Source organism: Thamnophis sirtalis, unplaced genomic scaffold, assembly GCF_051295495.1.
Source record: "Thamnophis sirtalis isolate CommonGarterSnake01/CBP01778 unplaced genomic scaffold, rThaSir2_p1.2 scaffold_12, whole genome shotgun sequence".
Taxonomy (NCBI): Eukaryota; Metazoa; Chordata; class Lepidosauria; order Squamata; family Natricidae; genus Thamnophis; species Thamnophis sirtalis.
The window spans coordinates 3514758-3531984 of NW_028261392.1; the positions used below are offsets into that span (position 1 = coordinate 3514758).

Below are 17227 nucleotides of genomic sequence, written 5' to 3' on the forward strand. Positions count from 1 at the left end.
CCAAAGAGGAGGAAGAGGAAGATGAATAGAATAGAACAGACTACGCTAGACTACACTAGACAAGACCAGAATAGAATAAACTGAGTTGAAAGGGACCTTGTAGGTCATCTAGTCCAGCCCCCCCATCCAAGCAGGAGATCCTACACCATTTCTGACAAATGGCAGTCCAGTCTCTTTTTGAAAGCTTCCAGTGTTGAAACTCCCACAACTTCCAAATGCAACTTCTGTTGCTTGGATTGATTGCTCTCACTGTCACAAAATGTCTACTTATTTCAAGATTGAATCTCTCCTTGTTCAGTTTCCATCCATTATTCTTGTCTGGCCTTCAGGTGCTTTGGAAAACCCCTCCTCTCTGGGGCAGCCCTTCAAATATTGGAACACTGCTATAGTGTCTCTGCTGGTCTTTCTCTTCAGTAGACTAACCATGCCTAGTTCATATAACCGTTCTTCATATGTCCCATAATCATCTCTGTGGAAGGAGGAGGAAGAGGAGGAGGGGGAGAGGGAGAAGAAGAAGGAGGAGGAGAAGGAGAAGAAGAAGAAGAAGAAGAAGAAGAAGAAGAAGAAGAAGAAGAGGAGGAGGAGGAGGAGGAGGAGGAGGAGGAGGAGGAGGAGGAGGAGGAGGAGGAGAAGGAGGATGGGGAGAGGAAGAAGGAGGAGGAGTAGAAGGAGAAGGAGAAGAAGAAGAAGGAGAAGGAGGAGAGGAGGAGGAGAAGAGAAGGAGAAGAGGAGGAGAAGGAGGAGGGGAGAAGAAGGAGGAGGAGGACAAGAAAGAGAAGGGGAAGAAGAAGAGGAGGAGGAGAAGGAGGATGGGGAGAGGAAGGAGAAGGAGGAGAGGAGGAGGAGGAGAAGGAGAAGAAGAGGAGGAGGAGAAGGAGGAGAAGAGGAGGAGGAGAAGGAGGGGAGAAGAAGGAGGAGGACAAGAAAGAGAAGGGGAAGAAGAAGAAGAGCAAGAGGAGGAGGAGGGGTAGGGAGAAGAAGAAGGAGGAGGAGAAGGAGAAGAAGAAGAAGAAGGAGAGGAGGAGGAGGAGAAAAAGAAGGAGAAGGAGAAGGAGAAGAGGAGGAGGAGGAGGGGAGAAGAAAGAGGAGGAGGACAAGAAAGAGAAGGGGAAGGAGAAGAGGAAGAGGAGGAGGACAAGGGGAGGGAGGAAGAGAAGGGGAGGAGGAGAAGAGGAGGAGGATGGGGAAAGAAGTTGAAACCATCTCCCTCAATAACCAGTGACTTAATTCAAACACCTTAGCTCAGATCAAGCATAGCTCATTGGTTTCAGATCAACAGATCAGAGTGAATTCAAACAGAAGGGACATGATCCTGAATTGTAAACCAATCAATCTTAGCTCATGATTGAAAATCTGCAGTAGCACCACCTGCAGAATAGTTAAGCGAGCTGAGATTTGCAGAGATGTATACATTTACCAACACAAAGGGATCTAGGGTGAAAATGGTTGAGTTTCATTGGTCACCACCGTCTCACTGCTAATGCAAGCTGCATTCTCTCTTCTTTCCCTTAATCATCTTTGGCCCGCGATTTCCTTTCCATTAATGACTTATTTTCTGTGTTTTCTCATAGCGACGTTTATCCTGGAAAAAGAACAGCACGCCTATCTATATATACGTAGGTGCCGCAGGCGATATTGAAGTATCTGGGTGACCACTAGAGGCAGAAAAGGGATATAAAGAACTCTTAAGCCTTTACTGACATCTAGTGGCCGCCTAAGGAGATTGCAACCTTAGATACTGCGGAAGCAAAGCTGTTCCGTGGATTGCTATTCCAAACTAAATCAGTTTAGTGACAGTCTGAATGAGCTTGTTATGATGAAGGGAAGGAGAGGCCAGCTAAATTGGAATTTAGATCACTGCCACCTTGTAAAAGTCTGCGCCATAATTTTGGGCTGCCCCTTTCTCGTCAGCCTAGCCCAGAAGCTTGTTAGCTGTAGTTTTTAAGTGGACAATGATGGAGCATAATATGCATTATTTGGAAAGCACTTTAGAGGTCAACTAGTCTAAATCTCTGTTCAGGGCGGGAACTGAGAACAATTCTACTACCAAGAACAAGACAAATTGGGATGACTGTTTAGTAGATCTACTGATCTACCTATGGGATGGATCTTTGAGGTATATAGACCCTGATTATTTTCCACTTGGTATTGTCCAAAGTCCAGTGGCATTTAACTGTGCAAAATTATCCCACAGGAATTTTTAACAGAACAACCAAGTTGGAAGGGACCTTGTAGGTCATCTAGTCTAATCCCCCACCCAAGCAGGAGACCCTGCACCATTTCTGACAGATGGCAGTCCAGTCTCTTCTTGAAAGCTTCCAGTGACAAAGCTCCCACAACTTCTGAAGGCGACTTCTGTTGCATTGGTTGATGGTTCTCACTGTCAGATAAATGCCTCCTTATTACTAGATTGAATCTCTCCTTGGTCAGTTTCCATCCATTGTTCCTTGTCTGGCCTTCAGGTGCTTTGGAAAATAGCTTGACCCCTTCCTCTCTGTAGCAGCTCCTCAAATATTGGAAGACTGCTATCATGTCTCCCCTGGTCCTTCTCTTCACTAGACTAAACTGGCAGAATGTGCTAAATCCAGCTAACAGCGGAGAACACACTGTCCCCAATCCTAAGGGTAGGATCCCATGCAAATAACTTCCAATGACACAAAATCCAATTTATCCTGTTTCAGCCTAGAGGGCAACACCAGACCTTATGTTCTGGTCCTCTGAAGCGTGCCTTGAAGAGCATCAGAAGATGTCCCAATTTTGGAAATCCACTACCATACCGTCGGAAGATGCTATAATTAAAAAAGATCTATGAATGTGCAGAAATGGATAGAATGACGGGTTGACTGAGGGACAAAGGAGAAATGGAACATTATCTTAGCTGGAACTTATGGTATATGTGGGCGACAAGGAGAACAGCAGGGACTTAAAATGGGGAAAGTTAAAAGTGAACATGGGTATTGTAATAGATCCCTGAACTCTGTGATGAGAAGATGTGGCTTAGAGACCTAACAATGAGGAAGGAAAGAAAAAGTTGGGCTGTGAATGACTGTCACCGTGGGGGGGAGGGGAGGGGGGGTTGTATGTTTAAAATTGTATTTGGATCTGTATGTTTTATGCTTTAAAAAAATGTATAACTAATGAATGCCGATACAAAAGGCTGTATATTTACTTTATATTGTTATGTATGTTTTGTCTTTTCTTATGTTGTTGTATTTTTCTTTCTGTTTTTAAAGGCAATAATGTTTAATAAAAACTATTAAAAAAAAAAGACAATGTCCCAATGAGCCGAGGTGGCGCAGTGGTTAAATGCAGCACTGCAGGCTACTTCAGCTGACTGCAGTTCTGTGTTCAGTGTTCAAATCTCACCGGCTCAAAGGTTGACTCAGCCTTCCATCCTTCCGAGGTGGGTAAAATGAGGACCCGGATTGTTGTTGGGGGCGATATGCTGACTCTGTAAACCGCTTAGAGAGGGCTGAAAGCCCTATGAAGCGGTATATAAGTCTAACTCCTATTGCTATTGCTATTTTTTCAAGAGGCAAATAGACTTTCTGGTTAAGTCCAGTTGCCTCTTTAAAAAAAATAAAACATCCTTGGGATAACTCTGACCTGGATGACTGAGAATCTCCATAGACATCATCAGAGGTTTTTAGGAGAGGGGTGTGTGTCTCATTTGCATATGGAGGACCGACGAGGCTCATTTGCATACTGGGGACCATATGATCCCAGGGGAGAGGGGAACTGCTCACTAGGTCGCTGGAATCGGCAGCAGAGGCCCAGGATCGACGGGGGAAAAACGGAGGAGCAGATTAAGCCCCAGCTAACTAAAGACTCATGGCCAAGCTCCTCGTTCTACTCCTGGTCTTACTCCAAGGTTTTTTTCTCCGCGGGGCGCAGAGCCAAAGCGTCCGGTTCAGCGTGGAGGAGGAGGCGCCACCGGGCACGGTGCTGGGCATCTTAGCCGAGGCATTGCAACAGCCCTTCGAGGCTGCGCCCCGCGGCTTCCAGTTGGTGAAGGCGCCGGGCAACGGGTCGCTGGTGCGAGTGCGGGAGCGGGACGGGCAGCTGAGTCTGGGCCCGGAGCGGCTGGACCGGGAGCAGCTGTGCGGCCCGTCGGAGTCGCCCTGCCTGCTGGCCTTCGACGTGCTGATGAGCCCGGGCGCTTCGCCTTTCCGCCTGGTGCACGTGGAGCTGGAGGTGCGGGACCTGAACGACCACGCGCCGCGCTTCCCGCAGCCCGCCGTGGCCCTGGAGGTGTCGGAGAGCGCGGCGCCCGGCACCCGCTTGCCGCTGCCCCTGGCGCACGACCCGGACGCCGGCTCCAACGGGCTGCAGAGCTTCGCCCTCTCGCCGGGCAGCCCCTTCGGCTTGGAGGAGCAGCGCCGCGCCGACGGGCTCCGCTGCGCCGAGCTGGTGCTGCTGCGCGAGCTGGACCGGGAGGCGCAGGCCGGCTACCGGCTGGAGCTGGTGGCCACGGACGGCGGGAGCCCCGCGCGCTCGGGCACGGCCACGCTCAGCCTGCGCGTGCTGGACGCCAACGACAACGCGCCCGCCTTCCCCCGGGGCGCGCTCCTCACCCTGGAGCTGCCCGAGGACGCGCCGCCGGGCGCGCTGCTGCTGGAGCTGGACGCGGCCGACGCCGACGAGGGCGCCAACGGGCAGCTGCTCTACGCCTGGGGCAGCCAGGTGGCCCCCGAGGCCCGGCGCCTCTTCAGCCTCGACCCGCTCTCGGGCCGCCTGGCCCTGCGCGCCCCCGTGGACTACGAGCGCCAGCGCACCTACGAGCTGGACGTTCAGGTCAGCGACCGGGGCGCCAGCCCGCTGGCCGCCGCCTGCAAAGTCCTGGTGCGCCTGCTGGACGTCAACGACAACGCGCCCACCGTGAGCATCAGCGCCCTGGGCGGCCCCGAAGGATCGGACGCGGCGCGGGGCCCGCAGCAGCAGCAGCAGGAGGAGGAGGAGGAGGCCGGCTGGGCGGCGGTGAGCGAGGCGGCGCCGGCCCAGAGCCTGGTGGCGCTGGTCAGCACCTCGGACAGCGACGCGGGCGCCAACGGCCAGGTGCGCTGCGCCCTCCTGCCGGCGCCCCACCAGCCCTTCGCCCTGCAGCGCGCCTACGACGCCGCCAGCTACCTGCTGCTGACCACCGGGCCCCTGGACCGCGAGCGCGTGGCCGAGTACAACCTGACGCTGGTGGCCGAGGACCTGGGCTCTCCCCCCGCCAAGACCGTCCGCTCGCTCACCGTCCGCCTGGCCGACGAGAACGACAACGCCCCGCGCTTCGCCAAGGCGCGCTACGAGGTGGCCCTGCCGGAGAACAACCCCCCGGGGGCCTACCTGACCACCGTGGCCGCCTCCGACCCCGACCTGGGGCCCAACGGCCAGGTGACCTATCGGGTTCTGGGAACGTCCGCCCCGTCGAGCCTGTTCTCCGTGGATCCCCGCCTGGGCGTTGTGCGAGTGCAGCGCTCCCTGGACCGCGAGGAAGAAGAGGAGGCGGCCCCGTGGCACGAAGCGGCGGTGGAAGCTTGCGACGGGGGCAGCCCGTCGCTCTGCAAACGCACCCTGGTCGCTGTCCGGGTGGAGGATCAGAACGACAACCCGCCCCGAATCGTCTCCCCGCCTTTGTTGAACGGCTCGGTGGATCTCCTGCTGCCTCTCGGTGCCCCGCCCGGCTTCCTGATCGCTCGGCTGGCAGCCCGGGACGCCGACGATGGTCGTAACTCCGAGCTGACTTTCTCCCTCCTGGAGGGGGCGTCCAGGCTCTTCGGGGTGCAGCTGCGGACCGGAGAGCTCTTTCTGCGGGAACAGGTTCCGCGCGAGGCGGCGCCCCGCTCCGCTTTCCGCTTGGTCGTTGCCGTCGCGGACGGCGGAAGGCCTCCTCTGACCTGCACAGCGACGCTGCGGCTGATTTGCACGGAGACGCTGCCCTCTAGCGTGCAGATGGTGGCGCTGCAGCTTGGCGTTTCCGGAGGAGAGCCGTGGGACGCGTCGGTGCTGTGGATCGCGGTGCTGGGCGGCGGTTGTGGGGTTTTGCTGGTGGCCATTCTCCTCGTGGGAGCCTCTATTTGGGTGGACAGGAAGAAGTTCCCCGTTGGGAAGCCCATTCAGCCGGTGGGATCCAGGGAAGGAGGAAGCCGTCCTGTCTCCCGGTGTGGGAAAGGGACCGTCGAACATTCTGCTTGGAGGGGAGCTGAAGAAGGGAGCTGTGACTCCTTGGGTGTGACCGAGACCGAAACGCCTAGCTCTGATTCCCAGGTATCTTCCCAACTAGGGTTAAATCCTGATCTTGTTTGACTGCTGAGATTCACCTCCTATTTTATCAAGTATGCAATAGAGATAGGGATATGGGATGGGATGGGATGGAGTAGAAATAGGAATAAAAGGATAGAAATAGAATAGAATAGAATAGAATAGAATAGAATAGAATAGAATAGAATATTGGAATGGAATGGAATAGAATAGAATAGAATAGAATAGAATATTGGAATGGAATGGAATAGAATAGAATAGAATGGAATAGAATAGAATAAAATATTGGAATGGGATGGAATAGAAATAGAATAGGAATAGAAAAAATAGAATATTGTAATGTAATGTAATGTAATGGAAAAGAATAGAATATTGAAATGGAATGGAATGGAAATAGAATAGAATTAGGAATAGGAATAGGAATAGGAATAGGAATAGAATATTGGAATGGAATGGAAAGGAACAACATAGAATAGAATAGAATAGAATATTGGAATGGAATGGAATAGAATAGAATGGAATAGAATAGAATAAAATATTGGAATGGGATTGAATAGAAATAGAATAGGAATAGAATAGAATAGAATAGAATATTGGAATGTAATGTAATGTAATGGAAAAGAATAGAATATTGGAATGGAATAGAATAGAATGGAATAGAATAGAATAAAATATTGAAATGGGATGGAATAGAAATAGAATAGGAATAGAATAGAATAGAATAGAATAGAATATTGGAATGTAATGTAATGTAATGTAATAGAATAGAATATTGAAATGGAATGGAATGGAAATAGAATAGAATTAGGAATAGGAATAGGAATAGGAATATAATATTGTAATGTAATGTAATGGAATAGAATAGAATATTGAAATGGAATGGAATGGAAATAGAATAGAATTAGGAATAGGAATAGGAATAGGAATAGGAATATAATATTGTAATGTAATGTAATGGAAAAGAATAGAATATTGGAATGGAATAGAATAGAATGGAATGGAATAGAATAGAATATTGAAATGGAATGGAATGGAAATAGAATAGAATTAGGAATAGGAATAGGAATAGGAATAGGAATATAATATTGTAATGTAATGTAATGGAATGGAATAGAATAGAATATTGAAATGGAATGGAATGGAAATAGAATAGAATTAGGAATAGGAATAGGAATAGGAATAGGAATAGAATATTGGAATGTAATGTAATGTAATGGAATAGAGTAGAGTAGAATATTGGAATGGAAGTAGAATTAGGAATAGGAATAGGAATAGAATAGAATTCTTTATTGGCCTGATATTGCCCATAAAATACCAAATTTAGATTTGGTCAAGTTCTTTCAGCAAATCCCCCATGAGTGTATTTATTTCCAGTCCTAACCAGGTTGTCCTCGACTTACAACCGCAGTTGAGCCCAAAACTCCTGTTGCTAAGCAAGTTAAAGTGAGCTTTTGCCCCCTTTTACGACCTTTCTCGCCATGGCTGTTATGTGAATCACTGCAGTTGTTCAGTTAGTGGCACGGTTGTTAAGTGAATCTGACCTCCCCCATTTACCTTGCTTGTCAGAAGGTCACAAAAGGGGATCAAGTGACCCCGGGGACCGTCGTAAGTATGAATCAGTTGCCAAGGCCCTGAAGTTTGATCACATAACCATGGGGATGCTGCAATGGTCATTAAGTGTGAAAAAGGGTCAGAAGTTACTTTTCCCAGTGCCGTTGGAACTTAACAGTCACTAAACAAACAAGAGTGTTATAAGTCAAGGACCACCTGACTGACTATACAAGTATCAAGTCTGTGGTCCATTCATGATACTCAGAATTGAGAATTTTGGCAGCCTGAATTATTTACTGGTAGTTGGGAAGCTGTGAAATCTATAATAAACAGCCCTCAGCAATGACAAAAAAAAAACTTCACAGATTAACAGAGGTGGAAGGGACCTAGTAGGTCATCTAGTCCAACCCCACACCCAAGCAGGAGACCCTACCCTATCCCCAACAAATGGCAGTCCAATCTGTTCTCGAAAGCTTCCAGCGTTGGAGCAGCTACAACTTCTAAAGGCAACTTCTGTTCCATGGGTTGATTGCTCTCACTGTCAGGAAATTCCTCCTTATTTCCAGGTTGAATCTCTCCTTGTTCAGTTTCCATCCATTGTTCCTTGTCTGGCCTTCAGGTGCTTTGGAAAATAGCTTGGCCCCCTCCTCTCTGTGGAAGCCCCTCAAAAATCTCCCCTGGTCCTTCTCTTCACTAGACTAGACATACCAGTGGTGGGATTCAAGTAATTTAACAACCGATTCTCTGCCCTAATAATTTCATCCAACAACCAGTTCACCAAACTGCTCAGAAAGTTAACAACCGATTCTCCCGAAGTGGTACGAACTGGCTGAATCCCACCACTGAGACATACCCAGTTCCTGCAACCGTTCATCGTATGTTATCTTAAAAGTCTGTTGAGATTCTCAGTCATCCAGGTCACGGTTGTCCCAAAGGTGTTTTTTCCGGAGGCAACTGGACTTTCTTGTTGTTGTTTTTTTTCTCCTTTTGAAGACGTTTGACTTCTCATCCAAGAAGCTTCTCCAGTTCTGACTGGATGATGGGGAGTGGAAGGATGGATACTTCTTGCAGACAGCTGATCATTTGCATTCCTTTTCAAGGGTCCTTGAAGCACCTGTAGGTTTATGGGTGTCCTCAAGATCACCTGAGTGTTGCAAATCTCCAGGTGGCCTCAAAGACTCTCTAAAAGGATGCAAATGTCCAGCTGTCTGCAAGGAATATAAATCCTTCCATTTCCCACCATCTTGTCAGAGCTGAAGAAGCTTCTTGGATGAGAAGGGAAACATCTTCAAAAGACAAAAAAAAACAAAACAAGGAAGTCCATTTGCCTCCTGAAAAAGCCCCTTTGGGACATTATCTTAAAAGTTTTACAAGCTGGGACTCGTTCGTTTCAAAGATTTAACCATTCCTCAGCCATTTTAACTGCGCAATTAATACTCTTGCCTTGACGAATTTAGTTGTGTCGAGACTAATCTTCTCTCTATACATGACTGAAACACATGTGCCCCTGAGTGATCAGCCCCACAAATTAACCCTGCACAGAAGGATTTTTTGCTGTGGATGAACTCATTTTATATTGGAATGGAATGGAAAGGAATAACATAGAATAGAATAGAATAGAACAGAATAGAATAGAATAGAATGGAATAGAATAGAATAAAATATTGGAATGGGATGGAATAGAAATAGAATAGGAATAGAATAGAATAGAATATTGGAATGTAATGTAATGGAAAAGAATAGAATATTGAAATGGAATGGAAATAGAATAGAATTAGGAATAGGAATAGGAATAGGAATAGAATAGAATATTGGAATGTAATGTAATGGAATAGAGTAGAGTAGAATATTGGAATGGAATGGAAGTAGAATTAGGAATAGAAATAGGAATAGAATAGAATTCTTTATTGGCCTGATATTGCCCATAAAATACCAAATTTAGATATACCACTCATTTTATGAGGTGGCTCAGGGGCTAAGATGCTAAGCTTGCCGATCAGAAAGGTTGGCAGTTCGGCGGTTCGAATCCCTAGCACCGCGTAACGGAGTGAGCTCCCGTGACTTGTCCCAGCTTCTGCCAACCTAGCAGTTCGAAAGCACGTCAAAAATGCAAGTAGAAAAATAGGGACCACTTTTGGTGGGAAGGGAACAGCGTTCTGTGTCCCTTCGGCGTTGAGTCATGCTGGCCACATGACCATGGAGACGTCTTCGGACAGCACTGGCTCTTTGGCTTTGAAACAGAGATGAGCACCGCCCCCTAGAGTCGGGAATGACTAGCACATACTGTATGTGCGAAGGGAATCTTTATCTTTAAGTCAGCTTAAAATCCCTCCTGCTTTAAAGTCACGTTCTTTTATAAGAACACCCAAATCTATGAAGGAGGAAAAAAAAGAAGGTATAAGCCAATTAAATAATCCATTTTTTGTTAGAAGGAAGTAGAAAAAAGAAACAAATCTCTCTCCTCTAGTCCATTATCCGGCGCTCTGAAAAGTGAACTTCCAACATGTGCTTATTTTATAAAATAAGCACCAATCCCCACGGCTATGGATTTTCTTGGTGGGAGGGCTTGGAAGCAGTCTTATTTAATTAAAAAAATATATAGATTTGGCAGAGGCCTCAAGCTGAGACCTTTTCCAAAGAAGGCAGAAGAAGGTGAGAATGGAAGAAAAAAAAAGAAAGTAAATTTTCAAACCTACCACGCTGCTCTTTATATCTCTAACATATATATTGCGTGCCCTTTTTCTTTAGTATTGAAAAAAATGATGGTTTGTTTCTCTGCAATAGGCTCGGATTCTTATTCCAGTTGAGCCCGCGTCTGAATGGGAGGAGAATTTTAGGTAAGCTCAACATTTTGATGCCAGTCTGGTTTCTTTTGACTTCTCTCGGCTTGGCACTGCTTCTTCTGTGAGGGTAAAAATGTCAGATTCGTATTTTATACCAAGGGGTTGCGAGTTTTGTTTGCTCCTTGCAAACTGAGATAGTTTGGGTGAAGGAGAGTGGTGCAGTGGTTAGAATGCAGTATTAGCAATAGCAGTTAGACTTCTATACCGCTTCGTAGGGCTTTCGGCCCTCTCTAAGCGGTTTACAGAGTCAGCATATCGCCCCCAACAACAATCCGGGTCCTCATTTTACCCACCTCGGAAGGATGGAAGGCTGAGTCAACCCTGAGCCGGTGAGATTTGAACAGCCGAACTGCAGAACTAGCAGTCAGCTGAAGTAGCCTGCAGTGCTGCATTTAACCACTGCGCCACCTCGGCTCCTATATTGCAGGCTAACTCTGCAATATTATAGATTATAGATTATAGAAGTTTATTTGTATGCCGCCCTTTTCCCTGGGGGGACTCAGGGCGGCTCACAAGGGGAGGGGGAGACATACTTTTAACATATAAGACAATACATAATTAAAAACACAACATTCATACCATTCGGGCGGGTTACAGTCTTAGCCCCAGGCCTGACGGGATAGCCAGATCCTGAGGGCTGTGGGGAAGGTCTGGAGGGTGGTGAGGGTACGAATCTCCACGGGGAGATCGTTCCATAGGGTCGGAGCTACCACCGAGAAGGCTCTCCTCCGCGTAGTTGCCAGTCGGCATTGACCGGCAGATGGAACTCGGAGGAGGCCTAATCGATGAGTTCTAATAGGTCGCGTGGAGGTAATTGGCAGTAGGCGGTCTCTCAATATTGCAGTATTGCAGGCTAACTCTGCCCACTGTGGAGTTTTCTCTGCCCCCCCCCCCCCAATGTGCTGCACTGCTCGCCTCCAAGCTGAGTTTGGTATTTCCTCCGGGGGGGGGGAACGGACTCCGTTTTCACTCTCCCCAGGTTCCAGGAAAGTCTCTGGAGCCCGGGGAGGGCAAAAACCGTGCCCAACAGACCTATCGGAAGTACAGAAACAATCTGTTTCCGGCTTCCGTGGGACCTCCCCAGTTTGAAAATGAACTTCCGGTAGGCCGTTGGGCCTGTTTTTTTTCCTTCCCCAGGCTCCTGAGGGTTTCCTGAAGTCTGGGGAGGGTGAAAATGGGCTCCCACAGAGGCCCTCTGGAAACCGGAAATGGATCATTTCTGAACATTCAGTAGCTCCGTTGAGACTGGGGAGGGCAAAAACTGGGCCCAACAGGCCTACCGGAAGTACAGAAACTTCCAGCTTCTGTGGTGGTGAAAGAAATGTCCTTCTGGGTTCGGCTCCAAGTGGGGAAAAAGACACTGGAGACATGGAGGCTGCTTGGAAAGATGGTTTATTGTTGGACGGGGCCACATGGCTTGAGCTCCTGAACAGAAAAGGGGATCACATGCTTCAATGTTGGTGGAGAAGAAGAGAAGGGCTGAGGGAGGGGCTTGCTAGGCTTTTTATAACCTGTTCAGTCCCACCTCTCTGTTTCCTGTTCCTGTGTAAGAAATGTATTCTGATTGGTTGTCAGACTCCCATGGGGGCATGCAGGGGGCTACTCTCTAGGCTGTGTTTTTGAATCCAAGTGTGGATGAGTTCTCAGATGCCATGTGGTCAGTTGAGTAAAGAGCCAATATTATCATGCCTTTACTCCCATTCCCCCTGGGGCTGCAGTGGAGAAGTCTTTATTATGTAAAAGGGACTTGCTTGGCCTTCTTAATGGCCCATTAACAGTGGGGATGGGCAGGAAGCTACAGGCAACTATCCTGTCTTTTAAAACATGTTTCTTTCTTTTCACATCCAGAGAAATATTCTGCCTTTTCAATATTTCCTAGGATATTTCATTTTTCTGGGAGAGGATGGTAACTTCCCACAGTGGGACCTCCCCAGTTTGAAAATAAACTTGGGCCTGTTTTTCATCCTTCCCCATCTCTGGAAGTTTTCCTGAAGCCTGGGGTGGGAAAAAATGGGCTCCCTCGGCCCTCCAAAGTCCAAAAATCAGCTGACCGGCACACACATGTGCACTGGAGCAGACGGCTCACATGCCAGAACGCATGGCTCCATGTGGCAGCTGTGGCAGTGTGCCATAGGTTCACCATCACAGCCCTAGCCTCTTGCGGTCCACCACAGGTGCCCCCAACATGAGTGATGTCGAGCTGGCCATGCCCACCCTGGCCACGCCCCCTGCCCCACCCCCACAAGAGGTCAAACACAGCCCTGATGCAGCCCTCCCTGAAATCGAGTTTGACACCCCTGATCTATAAACCATCTGGAAGGCTCCCACGATGCTTCCTTCCGCTTTGGAATTTTTGACCCCTGAAAAATCTAACCGTGATACGTTGGCTAGAAAAGATGCTGAGTTTTCCGTCTCTGTCCCCTGCACTGCAGCCATTTGGGTTTGGATCGAGCGAGCGCCCAGGATAGTGGAAAAGGAGGCAGTGAAGGCAGCGGCAGTGACTTCAATACTAGCAGGGACGGAAGGGAACAAGCCTCCGTAGAAGAAGTTGGGAAACAGACTGGTAAGTTAGTAGCAATAGCAATAGCAGTTAGACTTATATACCGCTTCATGGGGCTTTCAGCCCTCTCTAAGCGGTTTACAGAGTCAGCATATCGCCCCCAACAACAATCCGGGTCCTCATTTTACCCACCTCGGAAGGATGGAAGGCTGAGTCAACCTGGAGCCTGGTGAGATTTGAACTGCCAAATTTGAGTCAGCTGGCAGTCAGCAGAAGCAGCCTGAAGTACTATGTTCTAACCAGTGTGTCCTCATGGCCCTTCTTTCCTTCCTTCCTTCCTTCCTCCCTCCCTCCCTCCCTCCCTCCCTTCCCACTTAGCACTTTACAGCCCTCTCTAAGTGGTTTACAGAGTCAGCATATCGCCCCCAACAACAATCCGGGTCCTCATTTTACCCACCTCGGAAGGATGGAAGGCTGAGGGAAGGAGGAAAGAAGGGAGGGAGGAGGGAAGGAAGGAAGGAAGGAGGGAAGGAAGGAAGGAAGGAAGGAAGGAAGGAAGGAAGGAAGGAAGGAAGGAAGAGCAATAGCACTTAGATTTATATACCACTCCATGTTTTTATAGCCTTCTCTAAGCGGTTTACAGAGTCAGCGTATCGCCCCCAACAACAATCCGGGTCCTCATTTTACCCACCTCGGAAGGATGGAAGGCTGAGGGAAGGAGGAAAGAAGGGAGGGAGGAGGGAAGGAAGGAAGGAAGGAAGGAGGGAAGGAAGGAAGGAAGGAAGGAAGGAAGGAAGGAAGGAAGGAAGGAAGGAAGGAAGGAAGAGCAATAGCACTTAGATTTATATACCACTCCATGTTTTTATAGCCTTCTCTAAGCGGTTTACAGAGTCAGCGTATCGCCCCCAACAACAATCCGGGTCCTCATTTTACCCACCTCGGAAGGATGGAAGGCTGAGGGAAGGAGGAAAGAAGGGAGGGAGGAGGGAAGGAAGGAAGGAAGGAGGGAAGGAAGGAAGGAAGGAAGGAAGGAAGGAAGGAAGAGCAATAGCACTTAGATTTATATACCACTCCATGTTTTTATAGCCTTCTCTAAGCGGTTTACAGAGTCAGCATATTGCCCCCAACAACAATCCGGGTCCTCATTTTACCCACCTCGCAAGTATGGAAGGCTGAGTCAACCCTGAGCCGGTGAGATTTGAACCGCCGAACTGCAGTCAGCTGAAGTAGCCTGCAGTGCTGCATTTAACCACTGCGCCACCTCGGCTCTATATATTCAAACAATTCTTGGGGTCGATTTTCAAAAGAATTAGGCATAGCAAAAAAAAAAATAATTTGGGCAAAGATAACACAGATAGCTAGAAAAGATGTCAGGGAAACGTGTAAATTTTAAACCCGAATTGTTTTTATTCGGCATCATATCAGAAAAACCTGATAAGAAAAGTATATACTTAATATTACACGTCTCAACGGCACTGGGGATTATCTTCGCACAGTATTGGAAAAAAAAATGAAGATTTAGCGCGAGATAAAGGAAGATATTAGATTGTGCAGAAGTTGATGGGCTGACTTTGAAAATTAAACAGAAAGAGGATGTAGAATATTATCAAACATGGGTGGAGGATTAAAAATGTAAATTTGTAGCGTTAAGCAAACTAAATAACCCAGACAGCACAATATTTATTAAGCACTAAGAAATGTATCCAATAGAAAATCAATTTAAAAGGAAAAATATTGAATGAAAGTTTATGTTGAATGTTTATTTTATTTATATGCCGCCCTTTTCCCCCGAAGGGGACTCAGGGCGGCTCACAACTCAAACCAGGGAAGGGGGATACAAACAGAAAATTAAAACGACACAGAACAATACATAATTTAAAACACACGACAGCCATACCATTCGAGGAGGAGGGCAACAGCTCTTTAGCCCCAGGCCTGTCGGAACAGCCAGGTTTTAAGGGCTTTGCAGAAGGCCTGGAGGGTGGTGAGGGTTCGAATCTCCACGGGGAGTTCGTTCCAGAGGGTCGGAGCAGCCACAGAGAAGGCTCTCCTCCGGGTAGTCGCCAGTCGACACTGGCCGGCGGATGGAATTCGGAGGAGGCCTAATCTGTGGGATCTAATCAGTCTAGTGGAGATAATTGGCAAAAAGAATTGGGCATGTGAAATATAACCACTGGGGAGGAAGCACATTAGAACAGCATCTCAGGTGAACTTGGGTGGGTTACACAAACGCAATGTTTGATTCTTCGCTGTAGAATTCATACCGAAACGCAGTATTACGCTAACTCAATGTTTCTCAACCTTGGCAACTTGAAGATGTCCGGACTTCAACTCCCAGAATTCCCCAGCCAGCATTCGCTGGCTGGGGAATTCTGGGAGTTGAAGTCCAGACATCTTCAAGTTGTCAAGGTGGAGAAACACTGTCCTAACCGGTTAACTAGCTAATATTAGCACGTTACTTTTTCATCAGGGGCCACCACTTCTGCTGAGAGAACAACTTGCGAAGAATCAAGCATCTACAATGGTCCACAGACCCACCTGTCTTTGGGGAGAAAACATCTACCTTTTTACCACGAACCTTCAGATCTTCTCTCCTATTCCGCAGCTATTATCCAGCTGAGAAATACTCATGGTCGCCCCGAGTTTCTCCCCCAAAACCAAGAGTGTCTTCCAGTTCAGGACGGAAGACTATCCAAGGTCTGTGAACAAGAACATCCCAGCAGGACAATCACGATGGTTCCGTCCCAGGAACGCCGAGAATTAAGCAGTTTCCCTCGAAACGCCTCCGAAATCACGACGTCGTTTTGACAAGGGAAGGAGACATTTTCCGACCTGCGGGAGCGGTCAACCCATGGAACCGAAGTTGCCTTCAGAAGTTGTGAGAGCTTCATCACTAGAGGCTTTCAAGAGGTTTATTCTAGTCTAGTGAAGAGAAGGACCAGGGGAGCAGTGATTAACAGTGTTCAAGTGTTTTATGGGGGTGCCACAGAGAGGGGTGGGTGGGTGTCAAGCTATTTTGCAAAGCCCCTGAAGGCCACACAAGGAACAATGGATGGAAACTGAACAAGGAGAGATTCAACCTGGAAAGAAGGAGGGCATTTTCTGACAGTGAGAGCAATCGATGGGCCTTCAGAAGTTGTGGGAGCTTCATCACTGGAAGCTTTCAAGAAGAGACTGGACTGCCATTTGTCAGAAACGGTGTAAGGGTTGGCCACGGGGTTGGACTAGATGACCTGCAAGGCCCCTTCCAACTTGGTTAATCTGTTAAGATCTGCTTACAGCCATTCTGTGCAGTTTTTGACGAAACTTCCTTTCTGTAACCCAAGGGTCGGCAAGGACAATCTAGGTAAAGATAAAGCTTCCCCACAAACATATGTGCCATTCGTTCCCGACTCTAGGGGCCGGTGCTCATCTCCATTTCAAAACCGAAGAGCCAGGGCTGTCCGAAGACGTCTCTGTGGTCATGTGGCTGGCATGACTCAATGCTGAAGGCGCATGGAACACTGTTACCTTCTCACCAAAAGTGGTTCCTGTTTTTCTACTTACATTTTTACATGCTTTCGAACTGCTAGGTTGGCGGAAGCTGGGACAAGGAACGAGAGCTCGCTCTGTTACACGACGCTAGGGATTCGAACCGCTGAACCGCCAATTTTTCTGATCGACCAGCTCAGCGTCTTAGCCATGGAGCCACTGCGTCGCCTTAAAAAAAAAAAAGACAATTTAGTTCACGCTAAAGACGATGCTTAAGGCACATTGATCCAGAGGTAGAATTGTGTAATAGCTAGCAATAGCAATAACAATAGCAATATAGCAATAGCAGTTAGACTTATATACCGCTTCATAGGGCTTTCAGCCCTCTCTAAGCGGTTTACAGAGTCAGCATATCGCCCCCAACAACAATCCAGGTTCTCATTTTACCCACCTCGGAAGGATGGAAGGCTGAGTCAACCTTGAGCCGGTGAGATTTGAACCGCCGAACTGCAGAGCTTCAGTCAGCTGAAGTAGCCCGCAGTGCTGCATTTAACCACTGCGCCACCTCGGCTAAAATAATGCATCCTTTTCGAATGGATTGTGTCTTATGCAGAAG

The 17227-nt window shown here is 48.1% G+C and overlaps 1 protein-coding gene across 1 annotated transcript; it reads left to right on the forward strand.

The window, feature by feature from the left end:
- Positions 1 to 3831: 3831 nt before the first annotated feature.
- On the forward strand, positions 3832 to 15948 carry LOC148043242 (protocadherin-8-like). The gene is made up of 5 exons (XM_087726741.1): positions 3832 to 4917; positions 4963 to 6252; positions 10582 to 10634; positions 13073 to 13203; positions 15746 to 15948. Exons 1-5 carry the CDS (start codon positions 3832 to 3834, stop codon positions 15946 to 15948), a joined length of 2763 nt encoding a protein of 920 aa, XP_087582867.1.
- Positions 15949 to 17227: the final 1279 nt, after the last annotated feature.